The following is a 26755-nucleotide window of genomic DNA, read 5'->3' as shown; positions in this document are numbered from 1 at the left end:
GAATTGTGTGAATGCTGGAAAATTCCGTATGATTATTATGATGATTATAATTATTGCACCGTTTTTTTGGCCGTAAACTACTTCCACATTTTTCATCAGATTCACGCCATTCCAACTTCAACATATTCCAAATATTCACGCGAATTGGTCTTGTTTTTTTCTCATTAAAATATTACCTACATTTCTACATTTTACATCCAAAAATGTCCCATTCATTCTCATTGAGACATTCAACAAAATGGTTCCACATAATTACCATTCCATATTTAAAACATTCAGCTCATTCAGAACTTCTTCAAGACACATTCCCATTCTCCCCATTCCACATTTTTTGTCATGGCCCTGTGTTTCAAGTTGTTTTTCTTTGTGTTGCAGTGTCTGGGTGGGCGTGGACATCGGTGACGCACCTGTCATGCATTGTAATCATCGGCCTTTTTAGGGGCCACCGTGACAGTGTGTGGGCGTCGGAATATTCACTAGTTTTTGCCGCCGTTCTGACCGCTGTCCAAATTTAGGCTCAATACGATTATACCACACGGACCGTTTGTCGTGTCTCCCTGCGTTATCTGTTTTTGATTCTCTCTGGTGGTGAATTCCTTTAGTTTCGTATGTCTCGCCATCACATGCTCTGCCATTTAAGTAAAGTTGTTTTGACCTCTGACCTGGAGTCTATTTTTTTAGATCTGCTCTTACGACATTGCCGATCGTGACAGAATATTCCGACCAGAAATGGATCCCACAAACCCAGACTTTTTTCGCCACGCGTTGGCAAGTCAGGGACATTTGGTAGGGAGACACGAGACATCTTTACACGAGCTCAGGGAGGCAATTACGGCGTTAACGACCCATCTCAGTACTCTGAGTTCTCGGGTTGATCAGGTGTGTGCCCTTGGATTACCTCCAGTTCTGGCAAAAGCACCCACCACCAACACAGTGGTTGCGGCGCCACCCGCCAGGGAAGCTTGTCTCCCAAATCCACCTTGTTATGCTGGGGAGCTCGGCGGCTGCGGTCAATTTATTTTTCAATGTACTCTAGTATTTGACCAACAACCGGTCACGTATGCCCAGGATAAGACAAAGGTGGCTTTTATAATGAGTCTACTTACGGGTCAGGCGGCATCGTGGGCGATGGCGGTCAGCAGCGCCAACCCAGGGTTACGTTCCTCCTTCCCGGCATTCGAATCTGAACTGAGGAGAGTTTTTGATCACCCCTTCAAGGGCAAGGACGCCGGTAGCCGGTTATTGGACCATTCCCAGGGGGACTTGTCAGTAGCCGAATACTCAATTTCGTTCCGCATCCTGGCAGCAGAGAGTGGATTCGACGATGTTGCGTTGAGCGGCATTTTTCGTCGGTGACTCTGTCCTGCCGTCAAAGATGAGTTGGCGGCCAGGGACGAGACCACTAATTTGGAGGAGTTGATCGGACTAGCCATTAGACTGGACAATCGACTGAGGGAACGGCAGCCCGAGCCGGCGGCTGAACGGCGCAATTCTTTTGAGTCCGCTTCCCCGGGACATTCTTCGTCCGCCATGGAAGACGCCGCCTGTGTTCCCACATCCACCTCGGCGTCGACGAGGGAGCCGGCCCTGGGCGTGGAGGAGCCGATGCAACTCGGCGGGGGGCGACTGGCGGAGACGGAACGTCGGAGACGCATGAGAGCGGGGGCGTGTCTGTACTGCGGCCGACCAGGACACAAAGTATCCACCTGCGTGGCGAGACTTTCACGGGGAAGTGACGCTACGCGTTCCAAGCAGAGAGGCCAGGTGGTGGTGACAGCACCTTCTGCATCCGAAAGGAACGTCTCATCGTGTGAGTATTTTGATGAAGACTTGGTACCCGGTGAATTGAGAACTGGATCGAACAAGAGACTACAATTGCCGGGCGAAGTATCGGGATTTGGCGGCAGTGTGAAGGTTTCCGCGTTAATTGACTCCGGAGCTGATGAGTGTTTTGTGGATTCCTGTGTGATAGAGACTCTAAATTGTCCACTGTACAGACTTAGCAAACCGAGAAAAGTTCTTGATTTGGATGGGCGTCTCCTGGCGGTTACAACACACATTACGGCTCCACTGTGTTTAAAGCTCTCTGGTAATCACATCGAATCACGGCGATTTTTTGTTATGCCCTGTCAATCTGCTCCAGTTGTGCTGGGATTAACGTGGTTAAAACTTCATAATCCAGATATTAATTGGGATCAACTACAGATTGTGAATTGGAGCCTATTTTGTCATTCTCATTGTCTGCAGTCTGCCATGTTGACTACCACCCCCCGTGTTCAAGACGAGCACATCTTCTTCTTTTCCTTTCGGCTTGTCACGTTAGGGGTCGCCACAGCGCGTCATCCTTTTCCATGTAAGCCTATCTCCTGCATCCTCCTCTCGAACACCAACTGCCATCATGTCTTCCCTCACGACATCCATCAACCTTCTCTTTGGTCTACCTCGAGCTCTCTTGCCTGGCAGCTCCATCCTCATCATCCTTCTTCCAATATACTCACTATTTCTCCTCTGGACGTGTCCAAACCATTGAAGTCTGCGCTCTCTAACTTTGTCTCCAAAACATCGAACCTTGGCTGTCCCTCTGATGAGCTCATTTCTAATTTTATCCAACCTGGTCACTCCAAGAGCGAACCTCAACATCTTCATTTCCGCCACCTCCAGCTCTGCTTCCTGTTGTCTCTTCAGTGCCACTGTCTCTAATCCATACATCATGGCTGGCCTCACTACTGTTTTATAAACTTTGCCCTTCATCCTAGCAGAGACTCTTCTGTCACATAACACACCTGACACCTTCCTCCACCCGTTCCAACCTGCTTGGACCCGTTTCTTCACTTCCTGACCACACTCACCATTGCTCTGGACGGTTGACCCCAAGTATTTAAAGTCCTCCCCTCCCTTCTCCCTGTAGCCTCATTCTTCCCCCACCAGCCCTCTCATTCATGCACATATATTCTGTTTTACTTCGGCTAATCTTCATTCCTCTTCTTTCCAGTGCATGCCTCCATCTTTCTAACTGTTCCTCCAGCTGCTCCCTGCTTTCACTGCAGATCACAATGTCATCTGCAAACATCAGGTTCCACGGGGATTCCAGTCTAACCTCATCTGTCAGCCTATCCATCACCACTGCAAAAAGGAAGGGGCTCAGGGCTGATCCCTGATGCAGTCCCACGTCCACCTTAAATTCGTCTGTCACACCTACAGCACACCTCACCGCTGTTCTGCTGCCCTCGTACATGTCCTGTATTATTCTAACATACTTCTCTGCCACTCCAGACTTCCGCATGCAGTGCCACAGTTCCTCTCTGGGTACTCTGTCATAGGCTTTCTCTAGATCTACAAAGACACAATGTAGCTCCTTCTGACCTTCTCTGTACTTTTCCATCAACATCCTCAAGGCAAATAATGCATCTGTGGTACTCTTTCTAGGCATGAAACCATACTGTTGCTCGCAAATACTCACTTCTGTCCTGAGTCTAGCCTCCACTACTCTTTCCCATAACTTCATTGTGTGGCTCATCAACTTTATTCCTCTATAGTTGCCACAGCTCTGCACATCACCTTTGTTCTTAAAAATGGGCACCAGTACACTTTTCCTCCATTCCTCAGGCATCTTCTCAAGCACTAGAATTCTATTGAACAAGCTGGTCAAAAACTTCACAGCCACCTCTCCTAGATGCTTCCATACCTCCACAGGAATGTCATCAGGACCAACTGCCTTTCCATTTTCCATCCTCTTTAATGCCTTTCTAACTTCCCCCTTACTAATCATTGCCACTTCCTGGTCCACCACACTTACCTCTTCTACTCTCCCTTCTCTATCATTTTCCTCATTCATCAACTCCTCGAAGTATTCTTTCCATCTAGCAAGCACACTGCTGGCACCAGTCAACATATTTCCATCTCTATCCTTAATCACCCTAACCTGCTGCACATCCTTCCCATCTCAAGACGAGCACATCGATTTGGCTAAAGTACCTGCTGAGTACCATGATTTGCAACTCGTGTTCAGTAAGGATCAGTAAGGATCGCGCCCAGTCTTTGCCTCCGCATCGTCCATACGACTGTTCCGTAGAGTTGATTCCCGAGGCTCAACTACCATGTGCGAGGCTGTATCAGATTTCCAAGCCTGAGCAAGAGGCATTAAAGAATTATATTTCCACTTCGCTAGCTGCTGGGTTGATTCGTCCTCATCGTCGCCAGTGGGCGCCGGATTTTTTTTTATCGATAAAAAGGACGGGACCCTGCGACCCTGTGTCGATTTCCGGGGTCTTAACGACATCACGATAAAAAATAAGTATCCTCTCCCGCTGTTGGACTCGGCGTTTGCACCTTTGCAGTCTGCAAAGGTGTTCACAAAATTAGATCTGCGAAATGCCTATTACCTGGTGAGGATGAAGGAGGGAGATGAGTGGAAGACTGGGTTCAATACTCCATTAGGTCATTTTGAGTACTTAGTCATGCCTTTTGGACTCACGAATGCACCCGCTGTGTTTCAGTGTCTTATTAATGATGTGCTCCGGGATATGATAAATGTATTCTGTTTTGTGTACTTGGACGACATCTTAATCTTTTCCCGTGATCTACGTGAACATCGCCAACATGTCCGCATGGTGTTGCAGCGCTTGATGGAAAACCGTCTTTACGTCAAGGCTGAGAAGTGTGAGTTCCATGTGGAGTCGGTACAGTTTCTGGGGTTCATTGTGGAGAAGGGCCAGCTTCGGGCCGATCCAGCCAAGATCCAGGCTGTGGTTGATTGGCCAACTTCAACGTCTAGGAAGCAGTTGCAGAGGTTTTTGGGTTTTGCTAATTTTTATAGGCGATTTATACAGGATTACAGCCTTAAAGTGGGACCTCTGACTAGACTGACTTCCAATAAAATACCATTTGTATGGACCCCTAAGGCAGAAGTGACTTTTGATCATATTAAACAATTGTTTGTGAAGGCTCCTGTGTTACATCATCCTAATCCTGACATTCCTTTTGTTGTCGAGGTGGACGCATCTGATTCAGGTGTGGGGGCGGTCCTGTCCCAGAGGTCCCCGGTCGACCAGAGGCTGCACCGCTGCGCCTTCTTCTCTAGGCGCCTGAGCCCTGCAGAGGCAAATTACAATGTGGGAAATAGAGAGCTGCTGGCCATTGTCCTGGCGCTGCAGGAGTGGAGGCATTGGCTGGAGGGTACGAAGGAACCTTTTCAAGTTTTCACCGACCACAAGAACCTGTCTTACCTCCGGACTGCTAAAAGACTCAAGCACGTTGGGCCCTGTTCCTTACCCGTTTTGACTTCATCACTTACCGCCCGGGGTTGAAGAATGGCAAACCTGACGCCTTGTCTAGGCTGCATGGCCCGGCTGCTGTTCAGCCAGTTGTGGAGACCATTCTACCTGGGACCCGGGTAGTGGGAGCACTTCAGTGGGAGTATGAGAAGAAGGTGGAGGAGGCGGGGAGGGACGTCCAGGCCCCGGGAGGTGTTCCTGATGGCAAATTGTTTGTTCCGGTCGTTTTACGTCCAGAGGTGTTGAAGCGGGGACACACTTCGAGAGTCGCTTGCCATCCTGGGGTCAGTCGGACACTTTTCCTCATTTCCCAACGGTTCTGGTGGCAGGGACTACGCAGGGACGTTAAAGAATATGTTTCGGCATGCTCAGTGTGTGCCCGTAGCAAGATGTCCCATCGTCCTCCAGCTGGTCTTCTTCGTCCACTGCCCATTCCTTCCCGCCCCTGGTCCCACGTCGCCTTGGACTTCATCACGGGCCTTCCGCTGTCTGGAGGGAACTCAGTCATCCTGAGTGTTGTCGACAGATTTTCCAAGATGGCCCATTTCGTTGCTCTGCCGAAGCTGCCATCCTCCTTTGAGACTGCTAATCTCCTTGTCAACCATGTCTTCCGAGTTCATGGTATTCCTGCTGATCTGGTGTCTGACAGGGGGCCGCAGTTCGTCTCTCGGGTCTGGAGGTTGTTTTGCAAAGCGCTGGGGGCGTCCTCCAGTCGTTCATCCGGTTTCCACCCACAGACCAACGGCCAGACTGAGCGGGCGAATCAAGATGTGGAGGCTGCTCTTCGCTGTGTTTGCCATCAGCACCCTTCCTCGTGGTCTTCTCACCTGCCTTGGGTGGAATATGCGCATAACACCCTCGTTTGCTCTGCTACTGGACGGTCGCCTTTCATGACTGCATACGGTTACCAGCCGCCGCCGTTCCCTTCTCAGGAGAGGGAGGTGGTCGTCCCGTCTGTACAGGTCCATCTCCGAAGGGCTCATCGGGTGTGGCGGGATGCAAGGGCGGCCTTGTCCCGTACTGAGGATCGCAACAGGCAGTTAGCTGATCGTCATCGGATCTCAGCTCCTCCCTACCGTCCTGGTGAGAAGGTCTGGTTGTCCACACGAGATTTGCATTTGGCTGGGGGTTCTAAAAAACTGGGTCCTCGGTATATTGGTCCTTTCGAAATTGACTCTGTTGTCAACCCGGTGGCAGTTAAACTTCGGCTCCCTCCCACCATGAAAGTTCACCCGGTATTCCATGTCTCCTTGCTCAAGCCGGTTTCCTCCAGCCCCCTGTGTCCTCCAGCGGTGCTTCCTCCTCCTCCTCCGCGGATGGTTGATGGTGAGCCAGTGTACACTGTGGGGGAACTATTGGATTCCAGAAGAAGGGGCAGGGGTGTGCAGTATTTGGTCGACTGTGAGGGTTACGGCCCTGAGGAGCGTTCCTGGGTTCCCCGCTCTTGGATTCTAGATCCGTCCCTTCTCCGGGCCTTCCACTCTCTCCACCCGCAGAAGCCTGGTGGTCCGCCAGGAGGCGTCCTTTGAGGGGGGGATACTGTCATGGCCCTGTGTTTCAAGTTGTTTTTCTTTGTGTTGCAGTGTCTGGGTGGGCGTGGACATCGGTGACGCACCTGTCATGCATTGTAATCATCAGCCTTTTTAGGGGCCACCGTGACAGTGTGTGGGCGTCGGAATATTAACTCGTTTTTGCCGCCGTTCTGACCGCTGTCCAAATTTAGGCTCAATACGATTATACCACACGGACCGTTTGTCGTGTCTCCCTGCGTTATCTGTTTTTGATTCTCTCTGGTGGTGAATTCCTTTAGTTTCGTATGTCTCGCCATCACATGCTCTGCCATTTAAGTAAAGTTGTTTGGACCTCTGACCTGGAGTCTATTTTTTGAGATCTGCTCTTACGACATTGCCGATCGTGACATTTTTCACACACATTTCACACGTTCACATGTTAAAATACCCACCTTTTCACATATTCTGCCATTTTCTGCCTTATTCATTTCATTTCTTGACCAATTCAAACTTTTCCAACAACAAAATATTTTCCACATTCCCCACATTCCCACACTACCCAAATTCCACAGTTTCCCCCCACATTTCACATTTTCCCACTTTAAAATACCCAACTTTTTCCCACATTAAGACAAATTCTACATTTTCCCTCGTTTGACATTTCTTTACCGATTCAAACTATTCCAGCAAAAAATAGTTTCCACATTACCAAAATTCCACAATTTTCCACATTCAAATACCCACATTTTCCCCACATTTGAGACAGATTCTACATTATTCCTTCCTCCTTCAAAATTTTTTTACTGATTCAATCCATTCCAACAACAAAATATTTCCAACATTCCCAAATTACCCAAAAATTCTGCACATGGCACAATTTCCAGTTTTCACCCACATTTGACATTTTCCCACTTTAAAATACCCACATTTTCCCCACATTAAGACAAATTCTACATCATTTCCTCCTTCTTCCACATTTCTTGACAGATTAATCCCATTCAAACAACAAAATATCTTCCACATTCCCACATTACCCAAATACTACACTTTTCCACAATGAAATACCCACATTTTTCCCACATTAAGACATCATCCTGTTTGTGGATGGTCAATACAGGAGGAGGAGTCAGAGGTGTGATGGTGGTCGGTGGTGTGGCTGGGTGGGCATGGGGTGTGACAGTCCATCCATCCATCCATTTTCCGAGCCGCTTCTCCTCACCAGGGTCGCGGGCATGCTGGAGCCTATCCCAGCTATCATCGGACAGGAGGCGGGGTGCACCCTGAACTGGTTGCCAGCCAATCGCAGGGCACATACAATCAAACCACCATTCACACTCACATTCACACCGACGGGCAATTTAGAGTCTCCAATTCATGCATGTTTTTGGGATGTGGGAGGAAACAGGAGTGCCGGGAGAAAACCCACGCAGGCACGGGGAGAACATGCAAACTCCACACAGGCGGGGCCGGGGATTGAACCCCGGTCCTCAGAACTGTGAGGCTGACGCTCTAACCAGTCGTCCACCGCGCCACCGGGTGTGACAGTGTCCTTTTCAAATTTGCACCTCATCTACACGCACTACCAGCTACAGGGCGCCTCAAGGTTGTGTCCTCTCTCCACTGCTCTTCTCTCTCTACACGAACGACTGCACCTCAACGCACCCGGCTGTCAAACTCCTGAAGTTTGCAGACGACACCAACACAACCTGGAGCTGAACACGCACGAGACTGTTGAGATGATGGTGGACTTCAGGAAACATCCTTCGCCACAGCTGTCCCTCACACTGTCCAACTGCCCTGTGTCAGCAAGCCCGTCCAGCAGGGGACCCAACCAGGGGGACGCCACTGCCCCCCCCAGAACCCAGAGGGGTCCCCAGCCCGACCGAAGCGACCAGTCCCAAAGGGAGGGGCACGGGCACCGGACCACCGCCCCCTCCTCCCCCGACCCCCACCCAGTGAGCCCCCCTGCCGCCACCACCCCCACCAACAACCCCGGAGAGCATGGGGGCCCCACCCACCAACAGGTCCCAACGCAGGAGCCAGCCGCCACCCAAAAACGGTCATAGCCCGCCAAAGCGAGCCCATGTTAAGCGCCCGTCGTGAGCAAGGACGGGTGAGGGCGCCATGAGAGGGTAGAGAAATGTGGGGCCCAAAAGGGGGGGGGGGCGACCCCCACCCCTCAGTGGCCCAACAACCGGAGGGTGAGGCGCAGGCTTCAGGAGTCAAGCCAAGAGAAATGTGAAAACCCACCACCCACCCTATTACTATGGTTACCAGGTCCCTGACTGGCAACCATTATCAGACAAGAGCATGCAAAATCCTCTTGGACCCTCAAAATCCTCATCACCACCTCTTCCTGCTCTTTCCCTCAGGTAGGCACTATCGATCAATGTAAACTAAAACCAGCAGACATTCCAACAGCTTCTTCCTTCTTACCGTTAAATTGCTAGAGGCTAAGTGACTCTCCGGAGTGTGTTTATATGTCTCAAATGTATTTATTGTCAAAATTGCTATCTATTGTCGTACTAGAGCAGCTCCAACTACAAATTCCTTGTGTTTTTGACATACTTGGCAAATAAAGAGGATTCTGACACTTTCTATTAAAGTACTGTAGGAATTAAAATTAGAAATAGTAACACAAACAGAAACAAATGGGGAATTTCTATAATAAGTAATAGAAGTGAAAATGAAGGAATGAAGTAGGCGCAAAACAGGTGTCAATCTTGCGTGAGATGGAATGAAAATAGTTATAATTTTCTATAGAAGTGGAAATTTGAATGGGGAGCACAAAGTAGAAGTAGGAATAAAATGGGAAGTAGAACTGGTGTACGGAATTGCTGAGCTGGCACATCGAGAAAGAGTGAGCCCCCCCCAGGTTGATTGAAGACTCTAAATTCCCCGTAGGCGTGAATGTGAGTCTATATGTGCCTTGCGATTGGCTGGTGACCAGTTCAGGGTGGACCTGGACTACTGTTCATTCATGAAAACCCCCTGAATTAATTCTAAACAGTACCGTCTTATCGATATGTGCTGTTTCTATACCTTGGTGTCAGTGCCTAAAGCATGGAGTTCAATGCCTGGATGAAGTTATGTTGGGGGGAAAAAAATGGAAAGACGACATAGTCACGGCAGTGTGATATGTTTCTCCAATAAACTGTCCTTTCATGTTCGAAAGGAAGCACCTTTGTATCACTTTTTGACCATATGATTAATTCTACAAAGGTTAAGGAAAGGTGGTATAAAGGTTAAAATACTGTAACTGGTTAGAAGATGTGACTTTATGGAGAGACCCTAATGTCACATGCCCAAAAACGAAGTGTGCCCGCACCGCTCCAGCTGTAGTGGTACAGCACCTTTTGCGCGTCTCTTTCACTTTTGCAACACAAAATATAAAGCTAAGTATACATTGAATTTCCCTTGATTGTATTGTTTCCCCGTGTGTCACGGTATCAAATCGTAACCATATGCAATTCTCCGTCATAATGTGTGACGATTCATAACAATGTCTAATAAAAGTATGTTACAGTGTGTAACAATGTGTTATTGTGTGTAACAATAGGTTATATTGTGTCACTGTGTGTAACTAACGGTATGTAATAGTGTGTTTCTGTATGGATGTCTATGCTGCAGTGTGTTACCATTAAATAAAAAGTCTCATGAAAGTAGGTTACAGTGTGTAACAGTGTGTTACATTGCGTTACAGTGTATACCTATGTTTGTTGTGGCACCCTATTGTGTAATGATATGTTTTAATCGCTATGCGTAACGGTATATAACACTGTTTTACCATATACAAGTTAATGTCATAGTGTGTTACAATTCATAACAATGTCATACAAATGTTACAGTGTGTAACCAAGCATGTACACATAATATTCCCCAACATGCACACTTGAAGTACTTACGTTGAAGACCAGGTAAAGCATCGATGCGTCTCGCTCCTCTCTTCAGAAAGACCGGTGCAGAATAAACAAGCCGACTCACGGCATATTGAAACTACAGGGAGACAGGCAGGTTAGAGTCACTGTGACGACCGTGTTTGTGCATAAGCATTACCTGGTGGGGGCTGCAGGTGAAAGAGTATGTGTCGTTGGGAGCTTTTTGGGCAATGGCTGTCAGGTTGACTAGGACCCCCTCGATCTCCACCACACACACATAAGGCGCCTTGTCCTACACACACACACACACACACACACACAATTTAATTGTACAATAATACCTCGCTATATTGTGGTTCACTGATTGCCAATTCAGTGCATCGTAGATTTCTTTTGATTTTTTTGGGTCAGGGTAATGCAGTTACTCAAATGCACATGTCTGATACAGTTAGCTTTATTGGCTTTATGATTCTAATGTGGCAGCAATGAATCACATAACGTCGATTGGGCTCCTATTCTTAGCAGAAAAATAAACCTTACTGAGTAATCTCAACTCATAGATTGAGTTGAGTGGGGTGTTGTGCTCTGGTGCTCATGTGAAGGATGTCTCGGGTGGCATCCTCAGCGTTGCTTTTTCTCACCTTGAAGATGTCTAAGTTGTGGGCCTTCAGAACAACAGTACTTGTCAGGCCCACCGGAACCAAGGCAGAACTCTGAAGGCCAAACACCTGAGGACACTGACCTGGACCAGTAGAGTCCTGAGGACAGACAGTAAACACAGGCTCAGAGACAGACAAGTGGTCAGACAAATAAAGTGACCCAGAAAGCTTGATATACAGACTGATATACAGTTAGACAAATAGACTGACTCAGACAGACAGGCAGAAAGATAGATAGACAGAGAAACAGATGTCCAGGTAGACAGACAGACTGCTAGAAAGACAGATAGACTGGTAGCTAGATCGGTAGACAGGCAGACGTGCTGATAGATAAATAAACTAACTCAGACAGAGAAGTTGATAGATGTGTAGCAAGGTGGGGAGACGGAGAGGTAGACAGACTCACTTTCTGGGTGAGGGTTGTGTGTTCATTAGGACACTGGTCGTGGTGCGTACATTGCTGGTCCAGAGGACACCAGTTACACTTCCACACACTGACGACACACGCCAGACACCTGAAACATAACATCTTTATCATCCTCCTCAGCTTCACTGCTAATTACAGTACTGTAAACAAATCCACCTATGAGTTGTAGTGTGATACTGTGTGTATCTGTGTGATAAATTAGCTTGTGTAACAGTATGCTGCATTATGTTGTTGTGTGTAATAAATGCAACAGTACCGTATGACAGGCTTCATAGCGTGTTGCCATTCATAAAAATGTCATGAAAGTATGTTAAAGTCTCAATTACTGGTAACCTTATATTGCTCAGTGACTGTGTTTTTTTAATGTCTTTATGTCTCAAAAATGTTCTCTGTCAATTGAATGTCTGTTGTCATACTAGAGTGGCTCCAACTACCAGAGACACATTCCTTGTTTGTTTTTGACATACTTGGCAAATAAAGATGATTCTGATTCTCATTCTGAAAGTATGTTACATTGTGTCACTGTATGTACAGGTAATGGTATGTAACAAGGTGTAACAATATACAAGTCTATTCCTAACAATGTACAGTATTATGGAAGCATGTTACAGTGTGTAACAATGTGTTACAGTGTTTAATGTGTCACTGTGCTGTGATCACAACATCTATGATCACCCGGTGAAGGGAAACTCCAGAACGCCTCTTTCGTCTATAATCACTTCATACAACAAATACCATGTATGAATGGATGTTTTATGTCTATATGTTGTAGCGGACATGCCACGCAAAAGATGCCACCCGGCACCCCAGCCTCGCACTACCGCCGCTCCCCGCCGAGGTAGACGATAACGGCTAGTGAGACGCAACGTCACACGCAGACTCTAATTGAATCAATGTCATAAACCATCAAAAACAAGACACAGACATTTGCTTTTCCATGCCGACGCTAAGTGAATCACGGCTGCCTGGTGCTTCAAAGCTGAGACCCAAGGATGCAGAGTTCGCCCCCGGACGCTAAGTTAAATAACTCCCCGCCAGTCAAAGGAGCATACCAACAAAGGCGCCTCCACTCTGTTGAGTATCACCACTAGGGATTTGGAACAGGCAACAGCGACACCCACAGGTGACGGAACACCACTACAGACATGGGTTCATAAGACAGTCTGTGACTCGACTGGGAGTTAATATTTTACGAACTTTACATGAACGCCACTAGTGACTATACTGCTGCAAACTTGAATGTCTAACGTCGAATATGTTGTTAACTACACCAGATGAAATGTTCCACCCCACACCACATAACGTTTGAAATATTCATTAAAGGTATGAAAGAGGATGACCGTGGAACAATGCAAGATGAGAAAATGTCTCGTTATCTTAAATCCAATAATTAATATTTTATTCCACAAAATAATCCTAAAAATGGAAAATGACGCCCAAAGGCAGTCCAGCCCCTCTTGTGTTCGCAAAAGTGGTAGAAAAGGAGGGGTGAAGGTGAACCCCCACACCCCCTTTTTGTCCCGCTCCGGCCATAAAAGGGGCCAGAGCTGGGACCAGTTGAGAAGCTTTTGGGAGTTTTGGGGGAGAAGTTTTCCTTTGGTCTCACCCCGACCAACTTGCTGACGATCGGGCCAGGCAGGACGCCCACCTCACACGAGGTGGCAAGGACACATCGGATGATCCCCGGCTGCAGAGCCTCCTGCAAGCGCTCCGAGCCACCCTTCTTGGGGGCCCGAGCTCAGTCCGAGGGAACTCGTCTGGCAAACAGAGACACCCGAGAGACCTCCTGCCTGGGAACTCGTTGGCCTCGTGCTTTTCCTCCTTTTTTCCTTCCTCCATTCCGTCGAATCCACCTATTCCCGCTGCGGACCGGGCCTGCCGAACACTCGGGAGCCTGAATCGCCTGCCTCAAGCATGTTCCAGACACATAAATCCAACATTGTGGTCTACTAAAAGTACAGATTAGTGCATATTTGGGTTTATATAACGAGAACAGGAGTCCTCAGCTATACGCATTCACTACACGGCCATTCGGCGTACAGTATGTGTTGTTTAAGGTACCCTATCTTGGGTCATGATGTGTCTCCATGTGTAACACTATGAAACAGTTTGTTGCTGTATGCAAGACATAGGGTGTTAAGATTGATAACAAATTTATAAAATGAAGTTACCGAGTGTAACAATGTGGTATACTGAGTACTGTTACATGGTGTGTGACGGTATGTAAAAGTATGTTACCGTATGCAAGTTTACAGTGGGTACGGAAAGTATTCAGACCCCCTTAATTGGAATCACTTCACGAAGTGATTAGTTCCTTTCATAATTCAGTTAAGCTCAGCATGCGTCCGAAAAATGGTGACTCTCTTGGGGTGGGAACAGTGGCTGATAGTGATGGGCACAGCAGTTCTTTTGAGTGTACTGAATCATTCGAATCAGTTAATTAAAAATATTTGTTCAAAAGATTCGTTCACCGAATCGTTCAGTTCTTTTTCACAAAATCATTCAAGTGCTTGCTCATTCAGATAATGATCCATCCCTGAGGTTCACATTTACTCAACATGTTCACTGAAGGACAATACGTTGTTGTTGTCATGTATTGTAAACTAGGCGGGGAGATTATTTTAATTTTTTTTTTTTAAAACTTCGGCTAAATTATTACCTACTTATCTCTCTCTCAGGAGGCTCTCGAACATCCAGCTTCGATTGTGAGGCATGAACATGTGAGCAGCGAGCTCAGTTACCGACCATCCTTCCGCGTCCCCTGACGTCCAGCTAAGCTCTAGCCGGACAGCGTGACTTTTCTGCATTCCACCGCGGTGGACAGCGTCGCTGACACCAGCACCCACCAGCCGGGCTTTCTGCTCACTCACCTTACTGTTATTGTCATCTGATTAGCGGAAAGCGCCTTTGAGTGTCTGCAGAAACGGTATATTTGTTTCATGTATGATTATTATTATGAAATAAAAAGCTTTTATAATCGCATTAGAGACACAGAGGGAATGATATGTATGTGTACGGGTATACATTTATTATTAATTTACATTTATTTTAAATATGCGTGCTTGTGGCGGCACGGTGGACGACTGGTTAGAGCGTCTGCCTCACAGTTCTGAGGACCGGGGTTCAAATCCCGGCCCCGCCTGTGTGGAGTTTGCATGTTCTCCCCGTGCCTGCGTGGGTTTTCTCCAGGCACTCCGGTTTCCTCCCACATCCCAAAAATATGCATGGTAGGTTATTTGACGACTCTAAATTGCCCGTGGGTGTGAATGTGAGTGTGGATGGTTGTTTGTTTGCATGTCCCCTGCGATTGGCTGGCAACCAGTTCAGGCTGTACCCCGCCTCCTGCCCGATGATAGCTGGGATGGGCTCCAACACTCCTGGATGGATGGATGTGTGCTTGTTGTCATGTGCTTGACTCACTCAAAAATTAGCTTAAAGCTGCTAATGCAAGCTATCCCCACGTCGACGTCAGGACTTGCGGTTAAAATCACTCATGAGTATGTTCACTGCGTAGTACGTCGTTCCTTGCGCAAACAAATCACTCATCATACTAGTACATCACTCCTTAGCGGATAAAAAACGAAGTTCAACGAACGAATCACTCATCTGTTCTTCAGTCCCTCAGTACACCAGTTCACTGAACGAATCACTCAGTTGACCTAAGTCCCTCCCCCGCCTGCAAGGTGCTGCCTGACACTGGCTGCTCATTGGTCATTCACTGAAGTGAGTGACAACACTGGCGAATCGCAAATCACATGGCAGTACGTTAAATGAAGTCCCGCCTCCGCCTGCAAGCTGGCTGCTCATTGGGCATACGCCGAAGATTCAGAAGTGGGTGACAGAACGCTTCAACAGTTCCGTTTCCGCTCCCAGCCAAGTCGCTCGCCTCACGGCAGCCAAGCTAAAAGAACGAATCATTTCATAAACTGATTCAGTTCAGTTCACTAAAAAGATTCGTTCTTCTGAACGAAACGTTCACGAACAAAACAAGACTAACACGCGCACAGGGGCCGCCGACGAGGCAGCAGGCTTCATGGGCTCGGTCTCGGTGCGCAGTGGCTATGACGGTCCGTCAAAATATGTCTTTACGTGAAAACGGTCCAATGTGCAAAAAAGATTGGGGTCCACTGCCCTAGAGATCTGCACCAAATCAGCTGATTGCACGGTCCTGTACTAAAAGTCAGTTTGAGCAATCAATTTTCCGAAGGGGCCATGTGAAAAGCTCAAAACGGCTGTCGAGGACCACATCAACATGCCAACCTCAACTGTGTTAAATATGGATTTCATGTCTTATTATAAAACAATTGTTTTAATAAGCAGCGCATTGTGTAGCAATGGAATATGTTGTTGTTATGATTAGGAAATTAAAGTTAAAATAAAAACTAAAACATTATAATCAATCATGTTAAAATGACATCTACACATATTAACATTACATATAACACACATTAACTTTTCATCACTATTTAACCAACATTCCCAAAAAAACATGTCTACATTGTCCATGATTTTTTTCTATATTTTTAAAGTGTGCTGACATTATGAGCACAAACCACTAACCGCCATTTATCATTTACCATAAATCATGGGATGGTTACACAGATCTGCGCATGTCACACATCTGTAAGACGGCTGTCCTGATTAAAGGTAGTGGCCCATGTATGTAAATACCATATCACAATAGATCACGGCACATGTAAAAAGTTCAACTGAGATCTTAAATGATAATTATTTCAATTGGAATGAAAAAAAAGTCTGCATGTGAACCCGGCTAGTGTTATAGTGTTGTACCATTCTTAACAATGCCTTGTCGTGGAACAATGTGTTACAATGATACTGTAACAATGTAACAATATATTAGACTTTGTTGCAGTTTGTTACATTGTATAAGAATGTGTTAAGAGTGTGTCGAACCGGGTTACAACGTGTAACAATAAGTCAGAGTGGGTCGTAGTGTGATAATGTTTTACAATGTTTTACAACGTTACAGAGTGTTGTCTTACTGGGAGGTCTGGTTGAGTCGGCTGACAGCTCCACAGTCATAGAAGGTTATATTAGCCGTGCTAATGGTCACATCGCCAAATGTCAGCGATACAGGCACAATCACGTGATCTACATCAACAACAACAAAAGATGAAGAATATGTCATATAGCTGCAGTGAGCAAGTTGACATAACACAGCTTGCAGAAGGTAACCCGTAGATGACTTCTTTGAGAACTTTGTTTACTCACCGCTTCCTGTGGGCAGAAGGGGGAGCAGCGCTGGCTCAGGGGATTGACAGCTGATGCTGGTTCCGTTGATGAAGGCCGTCTGAGGAGGAAGATGATGAAAGACGCAGGAAAGTGACTCAGTCACAGTCAGGACTGGAAGCTGGAGCAGCGACAGCGTTACCTTGGAAACCAGAACAGGATTATCATCTGACTTGGCAGACCAAACTAATGAATCACCTTTTTCCTAGTCCAAGCTACCTGAGTCTGCTCATCTTTGCTCTGATTGGCTGGCTGCACGCTCTGCACTGACACACACTGATTGGACGAGTCAAAGCTCCAGATCCAGTGATTCGCATGAAGGTGGCGCTGACACTCATGTTTGCGTGAGCATCTGCACCAAACAAATGTTAGATATTTGAGCTGTAGTTCCAGTGGTCACCATAAGAGGTTGCAATTCTTTCTCCACTCCATAGTACTACTTAATGAAGTGATAACAGGAACAGGCAGACTGGTACCTTCAAAGTAGAACACCTCAAAAGGTGTACAATTTGGAGCTTGACCAACTTTTTCATGAAAAATATGCCCCAAAGTTCCAGCCACCATACAGTCAAAAAAGGTTTTCTGACCGCCACAGTTTGGACTCTGGAGTAAATTATTCAAATGAGAATGAGCTAAATGGGGGGAATCCTTACCTTCCCTCCAGGACACACCAGCCACAATACAGGTCCCTTGTGGCCAGACAGGACTGGCAGTCGGCATTCCGCTCACATGACGACATGGCAACTTTAGACACCTGAGAGACATGTCTGTTAGTTTCGGATGAAGACATGAGAACAACAAGGCGTCCTTGGCAGACTGATGCGTCCAACCGACCCTGCTATTGGTCAGAATGAAAAGCTTCTGCTGTTTGGTGTCAAGTAGGAGGTCAGCGTTGACCGCACTTCCGCTGTCCACTGCCACGCTCCCGTACACTTCGCCAGATCCGTCAGACCGAACCAGCACCTGCGCACATGCATCAATGTGACCACTGGACATATGAACATTATTACAGATCATTAAAAACGAGGCCTGATGGCCACATGCAGTTTGTGCCATTCTTTAATTTGGTCCACCTAGCAATTATTTTATCAAGAGTCCTGCAATATTTGTTGCACTAATTTAACTGTTGTTAACTAAAATGAAAAAACTAACTAACTAAAATAAAAATTTTATAATTCAGATTAATTAATCTAATTAAATAATTGGTTAATGTATTGTAACTAATAATAAATTAAAACAAATTTACATCTTCAAGACATATTTTCAAACCGGTTAAGTTAATAAATAATAATTTAACAAATCATTATTAAAAATAAATATTATGTATTTCACATACACATTATTTTTTTTTTTGACCTCATCTACAAATGACCAGGCCCACCTATCTGATTTAAAAGTCAAAAAGGCCCTTGACCACGAGAGTTTGTCCACCCCTGCTATAAACGATATATTAGTATGATATCACTGTCTTCTAAACAAACAAGCTAGCCTGTGCTAACATTAGCCAAGGGGTGTCACCTTGTGCAGTCGTCCCACGCGGTCCCCCACAAACGCCACTGTGTGGCCGGCCTCTGTTGCCGTGGCGACAGCTGTCAGCTGGGTAGTGGCAGTGAAAGTGGGCGTGGCCGGCAGTGGCTCGACACTGCCGATGGGGCTCGGCGTGTGCTCCCACCCGCAGGGATACTGCGAGACGGACACCTGCCAGAGCAGACACGGGCTTAAATGCAGCTCTATCCTACATCATCATCGTCAGACACATGACTCACCACTGAGAAAAATATAATAGATGCAGAAAGTAATGATGGATCTGATCAAATGATAAACTGTAATTTTATCTTCATCAATTATGCAGCCCACATGTTTGGTAGGCGATAGTTCACTCGAGCGAAGTTCGGCTTATGCACATTCCGCCAATGGCAAATGCGACCAGCAGCCACTGGGATTGTTTATGAATGAACACGGAACTTGGTGCGTTATCGTCGCTCTGAATGTTTTCTGAACAAATAAACAAAGTGCTAAACAATCACAATGGCTCAGAAGAAAAGGAAACTGCTAAAGATAGTGTTAGGAAGTACTTGTTATAGATGATGTGATGTGCTTCTCGTATTGTGCAACCTACATTGACTGTGCGTCATGTAATATGTAGGAACTGTGTCTTTGTTTTTGTTGTTTTTTTGCTCTTCTTTAGACGGACCAAAAAATGAGAAAGCGCTCACCGGTGATAGTCTGAATGAGGCAATTAAAACAATGATAAAAAGGATGAAAGGAAAGGTGCAGAAAATAGGCCAACAGAGCAATTAACCTTTTAAAATTACAATTTTAAAACTTCCCACTTTCAATTTTTTTTCTGAACAGAAAAAGACAAGTTACCATGGATTGGTCTGTTGTCCCATAGTCAACCAATAAATAAACTAAAGACAAAACACCTAATTCAGAATTTCACTTTGTTATTATCAGTGATGCCGGTAACAGGTTACTCAAAAAATGTAATCTCACACGTTACGATATATATTAGATTACAGTTACTATGATTTATCTCCCAATAGTTACTTTTTTTGTTCACGAGAACCAGAGTTTAATAGTCTTTTGTTATTAGAATATGCTATTTTTGCTTAGACAACAGATATTTATCATTAACAAACTAAAGTGCTTGAGAAGATGAGGCAAGTGAATAACCAAGACACTTGATTCAGTCACGGTGCATGTCATAAGTGTAGATCAATTTTCAGCCTTTGTTTTAGTAATGACTAATAAAACAGACGAAACACATATTCTTAACTATCCATAACTAAATACTAAATACTACAATATCGAAAAAAGGCGAAATATTTATAAACGGAGCAGTCTGGGGGCGATGGAAGTCACGTGACGCGTTGCACGTTTTCCGCACATAGTCAACTCACATGTACCCAAGCAGCAAGCGGCGCAAACGCAATGGACGCTGACGACTCTGACGAGGGATTGGCATGCTTAAACTGGAAATACAGTCACTACTTCGAGTATCTCTAAAGAGGACAATACTAAGTCTGTCTGTCTGTCTGTCTGTCTGTCTGTCAGTTAATAGTCTAAAGAAGTGTACTGAGAATGGTGTGCTTGTTTATATTTAGGTGGCTATTTGACATGTCAAGTCTGCTCTAAGTTGCTCATTTAATGTGGCTTCAACTACACATATTTATTTGTTCATGTTGATGACATCATTCTGTAACTTGTGTGGCGTACATTACCAAGTAATGGGTACGGTTAAGCTAATGCTTTTTTTATTTATTATTTTTTTTTTTTTACTGTGAATAAGTGATATTCCTGCCACTTGACAGCTGCTGAACGTAATTAAAAAGTTACTTTTTTCCAACTTTGTTACTTTTGAAATCAAGTAATCAGTTAAGTAACTAAGTTACTTTTTCAAGGTACCTGTGGTAACACTGGTTATTATGGAAGAAGACCCTGCTTCAATGAGGAGCTGTTGTCTTTCTCCCCTTTCTGTCCTGATTTAAAGAGCAATAAACCGTTATCGTGATCCCCCGAGCCCCCTTAGAGAATTGTTTTCATTTTAACATAAATTAAGCAGGCGGCACGGTGGACGACTGGTTAGAGCGTCAGCCTCACAGTTCTGAGGACCCGGGTTCAATTTCTGTGTGGAGTTTGCATGTTCTCCCCTCGCCTGCGTGGGTTTTCTCCGGGCACTCTGGTTTCTTCCCACATCCCAAAAACATGCATGAATTGGAGACTCTAAATTGCCCGTAGGTGTGAATGTGAGTGCGAATGGTTGTTTGTTTGTATCTGCCCTGCGATTGGCTGGCAACCAGTTCAGGGTGTACCCCGCCTCCTGCCCGATGACAGCTGGGATAGGCTCCAGCACGCCCGCGACCCTAGTGAGGAGAAGCGGCTCAGAAAATGGATGGATGGATGGATAAATTAAGCAATCTGGAAGACTCTGAAGGGTACAATAAGGCAAAAAAAACCAACAACTTTTTTCTTCACACAGAAAAACAATTATTTACAGCGCTCATGTACATGTTGATGTACAAATTTAAAATTGTAATTAAATTGGCCGAATTCCTTTGCTTTTTCGTTTTGGCCTCCAAGTTGAGCCAGGCCAATCTCCACCTGCACCTGATGCCTGCTTCAATCTGTGCCACTCTCATTCTGGAAACAAATTGACTAAAATCATTGTCTTTTTCACTTAATTTTTCACTATTACCAACTTCAAAGGCTAATCCTAAATACATCCTCCAGGAAAATATTAAGTACAAACTTTTTCTGTTTTTATTGGCCATTTCTGAATTTGAAGTTAGTTCATTCTGTGTTGTGACATAATCCTTAACATTGCTCCGTCGCTTAATACATTTAACATTAACAACCAGAAACTAATTAGATAATTGTAGCCACGTTTCATAATTAATACAATTTGTACTAGCGGATCAACGCTTTTCGTCAATGTTACGTGTGCTGCGCGGGTCCGCTGGGACTACAACCAGGGCCACGACCCGCAGCACCTCAACGCAAAAATACAAAAGACAAGAGCAAAAAATACCACACCTGCTGATCTGAGGAGCAAAAATGTTCCAAAAATGTTCCTTAAGCGTAAGAGTAGCATTAGAGGATGGGTAGAGTAGCCAACATTGTCCTCAAGTAAGAGTACTGTTACTTGACAATAATGTGACTCGAGTAAAAAGGAGTCCTCCAAAAAATTACTGGAGTAAGACTAAAAAGTACACTGTGACATTATTACTCAAGTACTGAGTAAATACTGAGTAACCTGATTTTTTTTTACCACAGCATGAACATCAATAAAATAAAAATTATTAAAAATGGGAATGTGCAAATTCTGATATTGCTGTGTGTGTCTATGCACAGTCAAACCTACAAAAAAAAAAACATCTGCACTGTGTTTTCTCAAGTTATAAGTGAGCTGAAATATCCACGTTTGGGCAGATAGTGCCAGACAAATACAACAATACAAGAAAGCTGTTGTTTATGTTCATCTAAATGTAAAGAAGCGCGCCGTTGCCGTCATGGTAATGACGACCTTCCCAATATGGCCGCCACGTACGCATGACAAACAGCAGGGCAGGCTTATCTAGTGTGAATACCTATGTCCGGGAAGCCAAATGGAAGACGTTGTGTGCGGTCATGTGATGTTCTTGTGTCGTTTGATTGGTGAACTAGACTTAAACGTCACTAGTGCTTAAATTGGATTGACAGAGCCCGATGCAGAAGTTGAAGTCGGAGTGTCGCGGGCGAAATAGTTGATAAATACGCAATAATTGGATAATTATAGGATAATTTTAGAAGACTTAAGATTGTCTGAGCGGCATGGTGGACGACCGGTTAGAGCGTCAGCCTCACAGTTTTGAGGACCCGGGTTCAATCCCCGGCCCCGCCTGTGTGGAGTTTGCACGTTCTCCCCGTGCCTGCGTGGGTTTTCTCCGGGCACTCCGGTTTCCTCCCACATCCCAAAAACATGCATTAATTGGAGACTCTAAATTGCCCGTAGGTGTGACTGTGAGTGCAAATGGTTGTTTGTTTGTATGTGCCCTGCGATTGGCTGGCAACCAGCTCAGGGTGTAAGCCCGCCTCCTGCCCGATGATAGCTGGGATAGGCTCCAGCACGCCCGCGACCCGAGTGAGGATAAGCGGCTCAGAAAATGGATGGATGGATGGATGGATGTAAGATTGTCTGGCGTTTGACATGCTTGGTTGGGAAGGGACAACATCGGCACAGAAACAGGGGGATTGTCTTTATGTGTCGACCAGGCCGAAGTCAAGCTTTTCTGACATGACCTAACAACTCAACCAGAACCCCGTTCCCTGGCAATAAACATTTTCACTGCCACCTGAGGTTCATGTGCTCAGCCCATATTCTGCTGCCACACCTGAATTCTGAATTCATCAAGGAGCTGGGAGCCTTTTGTAGACTTTTGCTTCAATCTTTAGTTTTTGATAAGCAATCTAGTTCCTTTACAACTCTCTCTCTCTCTCTATATATATATATATATATATATGCCTCTATGTCTCTATGGCTGTGTAGATTCTCAGTCATCGAGGTCGTGGAAGCCAGAAGCAATGACACAGATGTGAAAGTATTTTTTTCATTCTAATCACGAAGAGAATACTGGTAGTTGGAATGTATGTCTTCTTGAATTATTTAATTGTGCTTTCTTTAGTATTTTTGTCACCTTAAGTTTGTAAAAATATCAATAAATCATACATTTATTGTTTATTTCCACAGGCTCACCAATCAAAGAATAGAAGTCAAATGTCTATCCTAATGTAGAGTGACTGAGCTCTTCTCGACAGATGTGTTCCTTTCTCATTGTCTTCAAAGGATTTACAGTATTCCTAAATTACATACATACATACACACAAGATGAGGAAGAACCAGTTCCTCCGCCTTCATCACTAGTTTAGTGTGTGTGTGTGTGTATGTTTTGTGGGTCGTATAAGATCGTGACAGCTGTCTGTTGATCATTCCAGCTGCTGATGATATCAAGTGTAATCCACACACACGCACACACACACACACACACACACACACACACACACACACAAACACACAGAGTATTAAGGTCAGCAGTGATGCCCACTAAACAGACTGTAATCTGTAATGACATCACACAAGTCATTCATGTGACCACCTCTGGTATCCATGCCAGTCGTACTCACTGTCGACCTCTTTTAGCCCAGGAGGCCCCGCCCTCCTCCCTGGGAACACTGAGAGTTGTAATGCTGCGTTCACAGCGGACGCAAATTGCACGATTCACGTGATGTGGCGAGCACGCCAACAACCTGCTGAAGAGGACCAGGGTGGCAGGAGCACATCAATGTGGCATAAATGAAGCGAATGTACGTTTAGTGTGTATAAGTAATTCCCACGATCAAACACGCACAAGTACCGTGGGGCGAAAGTTCACTTTGTGTCAGGTCTGAACGTAGCATAACGATGTATGCTTATCAATCGATGCAATGGCGTGGTGGGGTGAGATTTACCTGGGGGAGAGTAAGGCAGTTTGATGAGAGTGTGTAGACCACGTAGGCCTCCTCCTGCCCTTTGACACCACGCCCTCCTTTCGTGTAGCACGACTCCCGCACTCGCTCCATCATGGCGTCCAGCTCCACCATCCCAAAGACGCACAACGCAGAGTTGTCCGTGGCCACGGACGTGGATGTCCATCCAGCCGCCATGACGAGGAAAAGCGCGGGTTTCCCTGAGTGCAGCCCAAGCCACGCCCCCCTGAGCAGGTTATAGCCACCATGGCAGAGCAGAGGCACCTCCACGTACGAGTAGAAGTTGCGGTCGGAAATGCAGAGGCGGGAGACATACGTGCGGTATTCCATCTTGTAGCGCACGTCTCGTCTCGAGAACAGGAAGTAGAGATGGTCGTTGAAAGCGACCACCTTGACAAAGTGGATGTCGTACTCTGAATAGCTCCCAATGATCAGCTTGCCCAGCTCATCCTCCTGAGCGAAGGCCCGCTGAGGATGGACTGCCGGGTAGAGGCGACGTGCCGTGATGGGCGGGATATCACCGAGACCCATCCCCGTGAAACCACGCCCCACCAGCATGAAGCGCAGCTCTCCGCCGACTCCACTCCCAGTGGAGAGCACGATGCCCACCGTGGAGACGTGGGGGTCGTTGGCAGCAACGAACTGCGTGTCTACCGGGTTAGTGGACTGGTACAACAGCTCCGAAATGTTGGACAAACTCCTGCAGGGAGCAATCGCACACACAGTTAGCACATGGGTGGGAGGGAAACCAAGGCCTCGCTTCCTTACCTCTTTTCACAGATGCCCTGGTACAACGATCCGCAGGCAATCACGCTGCCTGGTTCCGTCCCCTGAGACCGCTCCAACAGCAGCAGCTTGTTGTGGTTGTGGGTTGGCCGGGCGGAAGGACAGTCTTTGAGGGCGATGGGGGGTAGGCAGTTGGGGGAGTCGAGATGAGGGCCGGTCTTCACGTGGGACATCAGCTCCAGGTCCAAGCTCAGCTGGTGAAGGTGGTCCACTCCGCCCACATACAGAAGCCTCGCCTCCGCATCCAGCAGCAGGTGAGAAAGGGGGGCTCCGTGAAGGGTCACCCACTGCACAGACGAGTCCTGGGCCAGGAGGAGGAGGGGGAGGAGGAGGAGGAGGAGGAATGATGGGGGGGTGACGGAGACCAGCATGGCTCCTCCTCCTTTACCTGCCAGGGGACACACAAGACGCACCTTTGATTAACAACTATAAATACACACACACACATACACTCCCGAACTGTTCACACAGACTGAATGACTGAATGCATGTTGGGAAGTCCATCAATATAAAAAGGCAAACCCCACCGGCACGCCAACCTTCCGTGCGCCACAGACCGGACGAGTCACTCCAATGTAGACATATTTTGACGATTAGCATAGAAACAAATACAAAATGATGAAATATCTAATATCTAACTCACAATTGCACCATTGCAGTTCAACTACAGCAACTGTAGTTGTTGTAATAGTGGAAGCCCTGCGCTTTAATAAAAAAAAATAAAAATTCAAAAACAAAACACAAGCTCCCAGCAGCATGTTTGAAGAGGAAAAGCTCATCGCCAAGCTGAAAAAAAGTCCACTGGTGCTGATATTTTTTGCCAGTAAATATCACGACTAAAACGCTACCGATAATAGCTGACTCACACGCCATTTACAACGTTTGCCTGGGAAAATATATAGGGGGACGCCTGTTGATGTCGCCAAAATCCCATTTGGATGCCCGCCCTACATGGATGCCTGGGGCCACTGCAACATGACCGCCTTGCATGCCACTATTTTCAATTATTTGAAAGCTTTGTTCTTAGCTTCCAACAACAACCTCAGAGAGTGTATGTATTATTTGGTATTGTTACCGTCATGCAGGGCTTTTGCAGAATTTGTTATAAATTCTTTATTTTCAGCAAATTGAATAACTACTACTCTAGTAACTTTTCAAGAGGGGGGTATAAAAATATAAAACAAAAATTATGTGGTTGCACCAGTGTGCACACCCTCATTAACTTGCGATGGGGCTGTGTTCAGAATTAAGATATCGCACTCAAACTTGTTTAATGGGAGTCAACCAGAGGTGGGCAGGAATGCGCTACATTTACTCTGTTACATTTACTCAAGTAATATTTTGAATGATACTTGTCAGAATTGTTTTAATGCATCGTACTTTTTGCTTTGAGTATTTATGTTAAGAAGAAACGGTACTTTTATTCCGTTACATTGATTGACATGGCGCTCGCTACTTCTATTTATCAATCACAGTACGGCGGGCGCGATCTATTTTTTGACTTTGTCTGCGACTGCCCCATCGGCGCTGTTTGCACCAATCCAACCTAACCACTTGTGTCATTTGACTCCCGTTCACCAATTAAAGGGCACAAGGCAGACACATGACTGCACACAAGCCTTCACGCGCCAATCAAAGTGACTCATATTGGGGGGAAATAAATCAGCCGCGTGACTCGTGTTTACATTACAGACATTACGAAAAACTGCTTGTTGTCGTGCAACAAAGTCTTGTTTCTGCCCAAACTTGGATATTTGAGGAAACTTCTAACTTGAGAAAACACCTTGTTGCAGATGTTTTTTGTTGTTGTTTTGGCTGAAACATGCATTTTTTGGGGTGTTTTCTGTAATCTCTCGCTCTCTATCTCTCGCTCGCTCTTTCTCTCTCTCTCTCTCTCTCTCTCTCACTCACACACACGCACTTTATCAGTAAGTCTGCAAACTGCTTCTTCATTCAGTCATTTCAG

At 45.9% G+C, this 26755-nt stretch overlaps 1 protein-coding gene across 5 annotated transcripts in view; it reads right to left on the bottom strand.

Moving 5' to 3' along the window:
* The window catches only part of plxnb3 (plexin B3), a 158079-nt gene that overhangs the window by 44522 nt on the left and 86802 nt on the right, over positions 1–26755 (bottom strand). For all 5 annotated transcript variants that reach the window (XR_009769665.1, XM_061693791.1, XM_061693800.1 and 2 more), the window contains exons 2-13: positions 24772–25177; positions 23986–24703; positions 18517–18696; positions 17833–17961; positions 17652–17752; positions 17218–17350; positions 16981–17140; positions 16752–16860; positions 11728–11836; positions 11304–11420; positions 10841–10954; positions 10690–10780 (exon numbers count right to left, since the gene is read on the bottom strand). Coding sequence is in view for 4 of the 5 variants with exons in the window: in XM_061693783.1 (XP_061549767.1) it covers positions 10690–10780; positions 10841–10954; positions 11304–11420; positions 11728–11836; positions 16752–16860; positions 16981–17140; positions 17218–17350; positions 17652–17752; positions 17833–17961; positions 18517–18696; positions 23986–24703; positions 24772–25177 (2367 nt within the window). In the remaining variant the exon portion in view is untranslated. The remainder of the gene's footprint in view (positions 1–10689; positions 10781–10840; positions 10955–11303; positions 11421–11727; positions 11837–16751; positions 16861–16980; positions 17141–17217; positions 17351–17651; positions 17753–17832; positions 17962–18516; positions 18697–23985; positions 24704–24771; positions 25178–26755) is intronic.

Source organism: Phycodurus eques, chromosome 1 (genome assembly GCF_024500275.1).
Source record: "Phycodurus eques isolate BA_2022a chromosome 1, UOR_Pequ_1.1, whole genome shotgun sequence".
NCBI lineage: Eukaryota > Metazoa > Chordata > Actinopteri > Syngnathiformes > Syngnathidae > Phycodurus > Phycodurus eques.
This window is presented reverse-complemented; position numbering and strand designations above follow the sequence as displayed.